The 8,904-nt window shown below is 46.8% G+C and overlaps 1 protein-coding gene across 1 annotated transcript in view; it reads right to left on the bottom strand.

The window, feature by feature from the left end:
• Nucleotides 1-8,398, bottom strand: part of LOC106807534 (chromodomain-helicase-DNA-binding protein Mi-2 homolog) — an 18,167-nt gene extending 9,769 nt beyond the window's left edge. The window contains exons 1-2 of the mRNA XM_014809901.1: nucleotides 8,118-8,398; nucleotides 7,065-7,103 (exon numbers count right to left, since the gene is read on the bottom strand). Of these exons, the coding sequence (XP_014665387.1) occupies nucleotides 7,065-7,103; nucleotides 8,118-8,268 (190 nt within the window). The 5' untranslated portion in view covers nucleotides 8,269-8,398. The remainder of the gene's footprint in view (nucleotides 1-7,064; nucleotides 7,104-8,117) is intronic.
• Nucleotides 8,399-8,904: the final 506 nt, after the last annotated feature.

The following is an 8,904-nucleotide window of genomic DNA, read 5'->3' as shown; positions in this document are numbered from 1 at the left end:
TAGAGGGCCTGAAAATTTATCATGGTGGGCTAGATGACGTTAAAATATATTAAATCTTGACTGGATATAGAGCATTAAAATTCATCACAGAGGAAAGACGGCTTTAAACGTCATCGGGGCATGAAAGCTGGTACTAGGATAAGATTCTGTCTCCTTTGTTCCCTCTCGCTTTCTCTTTCTCTCTCTCCCTGTCTCTCCCTCCCCTTCCCTTTCTTTCTCTCTCACTCGCTTACCAATGGATTCCTCCACCTCATCTTTGTATGGGTTCTGCTCGGTGAATTCCCGCCAATAAGCCTGTAGCAGCTGATTCATCTTGCTCGGTGAAAGTTTCTGGTTTTCCGCCAGGAGGGGGCGTATATTCTCTGCATTTCATGCAAAAATTTCATTGAAATTCCTGACCGACAAACGCAAGTTTAACGAATGCAGCAAGCTATGGCTGCATAACAACACAATGTCGCAGACGTACACGCACAAACGTGCACACTCAAATCCATGTAGACTCACATGCACGTGTGCGCACAGACGCACATGTGAATACACATGGACGTATACACGCACACTCACGCAGACGTACTAGCCCAGACACATGCAGTACGCGCACTGCAATGAGGCGGACTACACTCTTACACAAACATAGGAGTCCGTTGTCCGGAAAAAATTCTCAATGCGAACGTTCTCTTGCAAACCGGACCTCTACATACGGCATATTAGAAACTTGTAAGTTTTCCACGTTTCCAGAGAAAATCGTCAACATCGAGACTACACGAGAAAACCGCATGCAGGGATGCTGTCGACGCCGCGCGCCTCGGTCACCCCTGGGCCTCTGCAACGCCGCACGCCCAGATGACCCCTGGGCCTCTGCAACGCCGCACGCCCAGATGACCCCTGCGTCTTGGCGATCCGCACGCCTCGTCGACCTGTCTCGGCAACCCCTGCGCGTCTCGCCAAACTGCACGCCTCGTCAATCCATCTCGACGACCCCTGGGCCTCTGCAACCCGCACGCCTCTGCGACCTGCACGTACCTGTGAACACCCTGTAGTTGGTGAGGTTCTTGAAGTCGGCGTCCGTGTACTCAAGGTCGACCTTCGAGAGGCCGAAGCTCTCGCACAGGTCCGCCGACGTCTTCTGCGCAGGGGAAGAAATAATAATAAGAAGAAAACTAAAAAAACGAATGCACAAACGCGTGCGCGCTGAACGCGAAGAACAGGAAACGCCGCGTCACAGCTATGAGAAAACTTGCGATAACAGGAACTTTTGATAATTTGCTGTCACAGGCTGCTTATTGGATGAGAATCGATCACAAAACTCATACACATTTGTTGTACGTGACCGTAATTTATGCATGTTATGATGGTTAACCACATGCAAATAATATCTGATGAAAAAATGACACGGTCAGGAATTTATTCTGCACTGCAAGTAATGATTCTGCACAGTAACACAAGACGTGAGCGTCATGGCTCATCAAAATATCCAAAACAAGAGAACAAACACCACTTCTAAACATTTGTTTTGGTAGATAAGTAATGTTTCTGGCGAGTTTTTCATGAAAACCACACGTTTTACCGTTCAATATAAAATATAATATCACTACAATTGCAATTCTTTGTAAAAATGCATTATTTTCATCTTAATCTTAAGTTACGAGAGGGTCAAGGATCTTGTAATATTAAGAGGAAATTTGCTAGGATTTTTCATTCTCGTATCTTTAAGACGTTTCCGTCAACGGTCTACGAGTCGAAGTTATTGTCAAGACTAATGTTAAGACTAATGATATTGTTTATGAGAACTGGCCCCAGGAAGTCGCACGCCACGCGGAACTCGCGCGCTGCCAAGTCCGGCGGAGGCTGCCATGGAAATGCGAGGCTCGTTCACGCAGCATGCGCCGGCCGTGGTCGACTTCCCGTCGTTGACACGTCGTTGTAAAGTGATTATGTAACCGTAAATACTAAAAGCAGGGTTTCTTATACATAAAAAAAGCAGTGGCGCACCGCCCTTGTCAAATTTAAAATCACGCCACGTAACTCTGACGCCGTGTTTGGCACGAGACGTGGGATCGAGGTGTAACGACGCGTACCTTGCCCGATGAGGAAGCAGCCTTGTGTTTTCTAGACTTCTTCGTGACTTTCGTCTCCTCTTCGCTCTCATTGTCCTCCTGATCGGACTGAAAGCAGACAAGGATACGGAACAATCAGTTTTGCTTGTAATCAGATCAGCTCAGAACAATCTGCATAGCAACAGCACCTTGCAAAAGGTCTTCACAATTTCACCAAAGAAATTTGTTGAAAAATTGTTAAAAATTAAAAAATCATGTAACAGATTCCAGTGAAAATAACCACATCGGCTGGTGCCCAAATGGATGAGGGTACAGATGAAGGTACAGAGAAGTTTCGCTTCCCACTGTTCAAAAATGACTATTTTTATACGGCTCTGCACTGTCGTTTACAGGAATCGTGCAATTACAAACACTCACCTCTGACCCTCACCGTCTCACACGCCAGATCTTAATGATTAACGACCCGGATAATCAACGGCGTTTTATTAGCGCGGCCCTACGCATTGCATACCGTGAATGCAGCAAACACACACACACACATGGGTAATCGCATGCGGAAGTCCCATCAGATCGGGGTTTTTTTTTTTAATGCATCATCAGTTCATTTACGACGCACGCAGTGGCGTCCAAGTCTGGGGCGTGGCACGCGAGGAGAAACAGCTGCAGCAGCTCAACCTGCCCACGCCTACATCGCAACACGGCATGTGACCTTCACCACGCGCTATTCTCGCAGACGACTAGGTTTCGTAATCTGGCAGTTGCCTCGGCATGTTGGTCATTTCAGGAGGAGAAGTCGACTTAGACTAGACTCCAATCACAGCATGAAAACTTACTACGATTATACCAACATACGTGCACACGCACACGTCCATACACACGCACGCACAGACGCACGCGCGCACGCACGCACACACACACACACGCCCATGCCCATACATACACACGCATGCGCACACGCCCATACACATACATGCATGCGCACACGCCCATACACACACACGCACACACTCATACACAGACACCAGGGTGCGAAATTAACAAGAGTCCGTAGTCAAATACTCCCCGATTTACTGTCGGACTCCCTGATTTGACACATGCAGGAGTCCGTGTGACTACCTGAAAATTCTGCCATACTATACTAACCAGTGGTACTAGTAGTTCGTTCCAGCGCAGGGCCTCGCGAAATTACCGTATTTTTTCAGCAAATGTCCAAAGAAAATTTGGCAGACGTGCAACTGCACGAATCTTCAAAATAAGCATGTGTTATGGTTAATATCTTTCATTTTGAACTTTAGACTGCGGACTCCCTCTTTTTGAAGGTAGGGACTCCTGTGTTCAAAAGTCAATTTATACCCCTGGACACGCACACAGCTAGTGTGAATGTAAACTTTTTGCGCTAACGGTACATAACCTGCACGACGCTGTAAGCGGGCAAACTGTGCGCTTGCAACGGCCAGTTTACAATCACTAGAGGGCTATTAATCTGATAATCCTTGGATATGTGATAACCGCCCCCCCCATCGTGCATGTATCCGAAGCAGAAGTGGCAAAACCTGTGTGGCTGCCTTTGTCTGTAGAGCTCTTCTTGGCTCGCTTCCTCATCGCTTTCCCAGGCCCATCCGGACCTGCCTGTGCAGCAGCAGCAGCAACAACATCGCTAGATGGTTAATTATGAGTCTATTAGCGAAGGAAGTCAGGTGAGGTGGCACGTGGATCCATGTAAGCGGAGGATGGCGATTCAAAATAAGAATATTAAATGCGGGGCTATCCGCGGCCAAAACCAAAACCACGCAAAGTTCGCAACTAATTAGCGTCGTTGCATGTCAAGTTAGACACACTCTGCTTATTGCCCTTTATGTTACAGCTGAGTGAAGCAAACACAATTGTAAAACGTTAACGAATTAATCACATCGTGCCAACTGCAATTGAAACTGTCAAACAACAGAAGACAAAATATACTAAGAGCAGCATATGAATAGATCATATATATAGTTAATACAACCACATGCTCTCAGACCTGGCGCTGTGCAAAACCAACAACAATGTAAAAGTATTTGGGCAGAATTTTGCCACTCAACCGCTATACAGGAGTTTTGATACATGTGGGTTATCAAAGGTTAGGATTCCTGTTCACGAGGAAATCCATATATAGTCTTAATCAACTTAACTAGAAATTCACCAACGACTTTACTTATTATCAGCGATACAGCATGTTAGAAAATGAGTTTACACTTACAGGCCAATAACTTACATAGGTAGAGAAAGTTGCCAGTGGAATCTTTATTTTATTATTAAATTATGCGGTTTTCTAAGTTAATTAGACTTCATAATGCAATTCATTTAATATTCAACGACATAAATATTATGCACATCAATGTCTGTTTCAATTCTAAGTCAACTTTGTTAATGAACGCCGCACAAATTAAGTGGTGTGATGGGTTGTGGAGGTAGTGATCGCAATATCTTTGTGGTACGTTGCCCCATCAGTTCCACATTGCCTGAACACCACTAAACCCTCGCTCAATCTATGATGTCTTCATACTGCGCGTGACAACGGCATTTAAATCGAAGTTACCGCGGAGTGCGGGCGCAGTTTACAAACGTGCTTCGATCGCTTTCTTCACTATCTTGCGTTCTTCGTCGTGCCGATGACTCCTTCGTCCTCATTCTTCCTCCTCTTCCCGTTTGTCGCGATCTCCCGAGTCAGGGTCCTCCATCTGCAAAGCAACGAACATCGAGAAACATTAGGTTAGGGGACACAAATAGTTGCACTCAGCAAGCCACTGTTCACCAAACGCCAGTCACCGACTGCATCACCCCTGTCACTTAACAATTATCGGGTTAGACCGCTGTCACCTAAAACGTGTAAACCACATAGTCCACAACCCTGTCAGCTATACGTGTCACTTACGCGCTGTAAGCAATGTCCATGCAACCTACCCCGCCACGAACGACGGTCGGCCTATGACGCAGCACGTAAGCGAGTCACCAACCTGTGACATAAGCAGGCAACCTAACGTTCACCAACCCATGTCGACATTGAATGCAGGCACCTTAACTTACACCAACCCCTGCGTCATTGAATGCAGACACGACCATCACCAACCCATGCCGACATGTGAAACGCAGCACAATGTTACCGTCACCAACACCTGCTGACATGTAATGCAGGCAGCGTGACCGTCACCACAACCTGCCGACATGTGACTGCAGACAGCACGTGACGCATCACCAACCCTCCGACATGGTAACGGCAGGGCATATGACGCGTCACCCGTCCTGCTGACATGTATCAGACACCGTGACGCATGTCAACCAACCCTGCGAATGTGAAATCAGCACCTACGTCACCAACCCTGCCGACATGTGAATGCAGGCCACGGACTGTCACCAAACGTCCTGCTGACATGTGAACGGCAGGCACATGACGTCAGCCAAACGGCCTGCTGACATGTGAATGCCAGACAACGTGAGCCATCAACCAACCCTGCCGAACATGTAACGCAGGCACATGACCGTCACCAGACCCTGCTATGAACAATGTGAATGCCCAGGCGCATGACCGTCACTCAACCGCTGCCGACATGTGGATGCAGCACATGAGCTCACCACAACCCTGCCGACACTGTGAACGGCAGGCACATGACCGGTCAGCTGCAAAACTCGTCGACATGTTGAATGGCAGACCACGTAACCCGTCACAAAACCCTGCCGACATGTGAATGCAGCCACGTGACCATCACCAACCTGCGACATGTTGAAGCGCGGCACGTAATCCCATCACCAACCCTTGCTAGACATGTGAATGGCAGGCACATGACCGTCACGCGAACCCTGCTGACATTTAATGCAGGCACAATGACCGGTACACCACAACCTGTCGACATGTGAACAGCAGGCACATACCGTCACACAACCTTGCCAGCATGTGAATGCAAGACACGTGACTATCAGCCAACCCTGTCGACATGTGAACGCAGTCACATGAGCGTCACGCAACCCTGCTGACATGTGAATGGCAGACACGTAACCATCACCAACACCCTGCTGACATGTGAACGCAGGCAGCGTAACGTCACTGCACCAACCTGCTGACATGATGGAAGCAGGCACGTAACCCATCACCACAACCCTGCCGACATAATGGCCGGCACTACGTAACCGTCACCGACCCTGTCACCACACGTGGATGCAGCAGTGTAGCAGATGCATTCCCCAGCAAGCTACCGTCACGCACACCACGACTAACAACCTACAAGGGGCAGGCGAACGTGTGGAAGGCATGGCGTTAGCGCGAGATTGCGATGCACACTTTCCCCATACAGCCATCTCATCGATGCAATTACGAATTTATTGAACATCGTCGGACACATCGATATGTTCGAACGTTGGAAAGCGAGAACAGTCTGTGATACGTGTTTTCGCTGTCGATCGCAGAACGAACGGCAATTATGAGCAACGTTCACATAAGTGACAAGAAATCTTCCAGGAAAGCATGCCCCGATAACTTATCGGGTAGTGCGTTCCTTTAAGCGTGATCACCGGTAGTCTGGTGACGTGATGACCGATAGGGCGTGGCACTGCAAGGGACGGGGTGCAGCAGGTGACGGGCATGGGGCGGCCATGAGCGAGGCGCTGTGCAGCGATGGGTAGGCCATGACGCAGCACGAGACAGAGTATATAATGACAAACGGAGCGTAAAGCGGCAAGGTTGATGGATCGAGCTCGTCTGCCACTCGTCTTTGGCGACAAGCCGCAAACTATGAGACCCCGAGTTACCTTTCTTGTTAGTTTGATAGTTCGTGCGATCACGATCGGGTTAGGCATGCTACAAACCGGCCGTAACGACGTGAACGCACGCACACACTTTTGCTCCGAATGCCGCCACCAAGTGCTATCGTGCGACCAGCAACACCGAGTGGCTTGGAGCGAAGTCGGCAACAAAAGTTTGCTCGTGCATTTGCATCATTATGTGCACCGGCTGTGGAAAATTTAAGAGGAGACTACCTGTGTTGTCACACTCGACTGCGGGAGACTCACAACTGTCTGTGTGCAAAAAAAGAAGACAGAAATTGATACAAGAAAGATGGGCTCTATACATACAGTTCAATTATATACATGCATATATATATATAGCTCTATATGGGAATATAAGTACAGTGGGATATTGTAAGTCATGCAAATCTGAAGGTAGGTGAGATGGGGCGAGTTTACAGAAAGAATGATGTGTGCAAAACAGTTTTCAGTCCTCATATGCTAGGGGCACTTGAACTGAACAATCAACTCATGCAAATCTACGGTAAAAATCCTAGAGCATTCATAAGGATTATGAAAATGGACATGTCAAGATACCAAAATGTAAGGCAATATATAGGAATAAAACGTCCTATTCGGCTGAGAATTTGCTAATAATTGTCTGAGCTCGGTTGGAAAGGTTGGGCTACACTATTCCTATCCATCATTAGGTATCAGGTAGGTTTCAATGATAATGAAGCTCAACATAGGAAGAACGAAAATCAAGAAACTTGGAGAATGATGCACAATGGGTCCAATATAAGTACTGCTATTGCCTATAACGTCACTATGCTTCGAGTAATTTACTTTCAGCATATACAAAATTCTTAATACACACTTTTACCCCCTTCGAGTAAATAATGTGACCCAACCTAGCCGAGACCGAGGCCGATTCGTTCATTTCATGTACATTGTGAATATATATCTGAATATATAGGCCTATACCGGTCGTATAGTATAGTCTATAGGGAACGTGAAAGACGTTAATACGCATAAGACTAAGAGGCGAATTCCTTTAGTAACTTTCGTCGTGATAATGCTCGCGTCAAGTAAGACACAAATGCGAAGTTCGTGATTATAAACACCACCGACACGTGGTGCTGCACGCACTTTTGCCGCGGTTTTCGTATTGCAATGACTGGAATTTTCCATTCGCGTCACCACCGACGGGAAAAAGACAACTATACTGTATACAACAATACCGGGATGATTTTTTTCATGCGGCCGAAACCAGCAATACGACGACGTTGTTTAACATTTTCATACCACCGTTTGTCCCCTGGGCCTGGGCTCTTGCATCACAATCGCTTCCCGTGGGGTCGGGATCGGATTTTGCCTTTTCCATATCGTCTATGTCTGTGCTGCTTCCTTCGGCCTGTTCTGGCGTTTCCTTTGACCTGCGAGATCGCGAAGACATGGTTTATAAGTTCAACACAAGTTCCTTGCACAAAATCTGGTTTTCTGACTAAAGCATTTACTATTTTCACACAATAAGAAGAGGTTTTTCAACAACGATCCTAATCGCCGCTCGGCGACAACAAAATGGCATACTCCTGTGGCACGCATGGTCGGACCTAATTAATTTTTGGAGGGGTGGCGCGCATATTTAGGCTTAAACTATTGCAATGGTTAACCGTTGTTTTAAAAATTTTAACACCTCCAACTTGCAGATAAGTATATTACACTTTAGTTATTATTATTTATGAGGTAATAGTAAAAGAGCTCATATATTCGTCCACAAAACATTAATCCTGACCCCTCTAAAAAATTCTTTGTCGTGATAGGTGACGTCACGGCGCAGATTTTCAATCCCATAATAGTAGGCAGACAGAATTATTTATTAAGGCTGGCAAATTGCTATTAAAATTAGCCGGAATTAAGCAATAGACTTGTGTCATGTGATGGCAAACATAATCCTGACTGGGTTTTGATATGATTAGAAGCAATTAAGATTTTTATCACACCTGTATCTCCGTCTGGGGAAGGGGGAATAGTTAACGACGGAAGAAGCCGGTGGGTAAACAAAGGAATGCAGCTAGGGTGCACATTTTGG

Source organism: Priapulus caudatus, unplaced genomic scaffold (genome assembly GCF_000485595.1).
Source record: "Priapulus caudatus unplaced genomic scaffold, Priapulus_caudatus-5.0.1 Scaffold221, whole genome shotgun sequence".
Lineage (NCBI taxonomy): Eukaryota > Metazoa > Priapulida > Priapulimorpha > Priapulimorphida > Priapulidae > Priapulus > Priapulus caudatus.
This window is presented reverse-complemented; position numbering and strand designations above follow the sequence as displayed.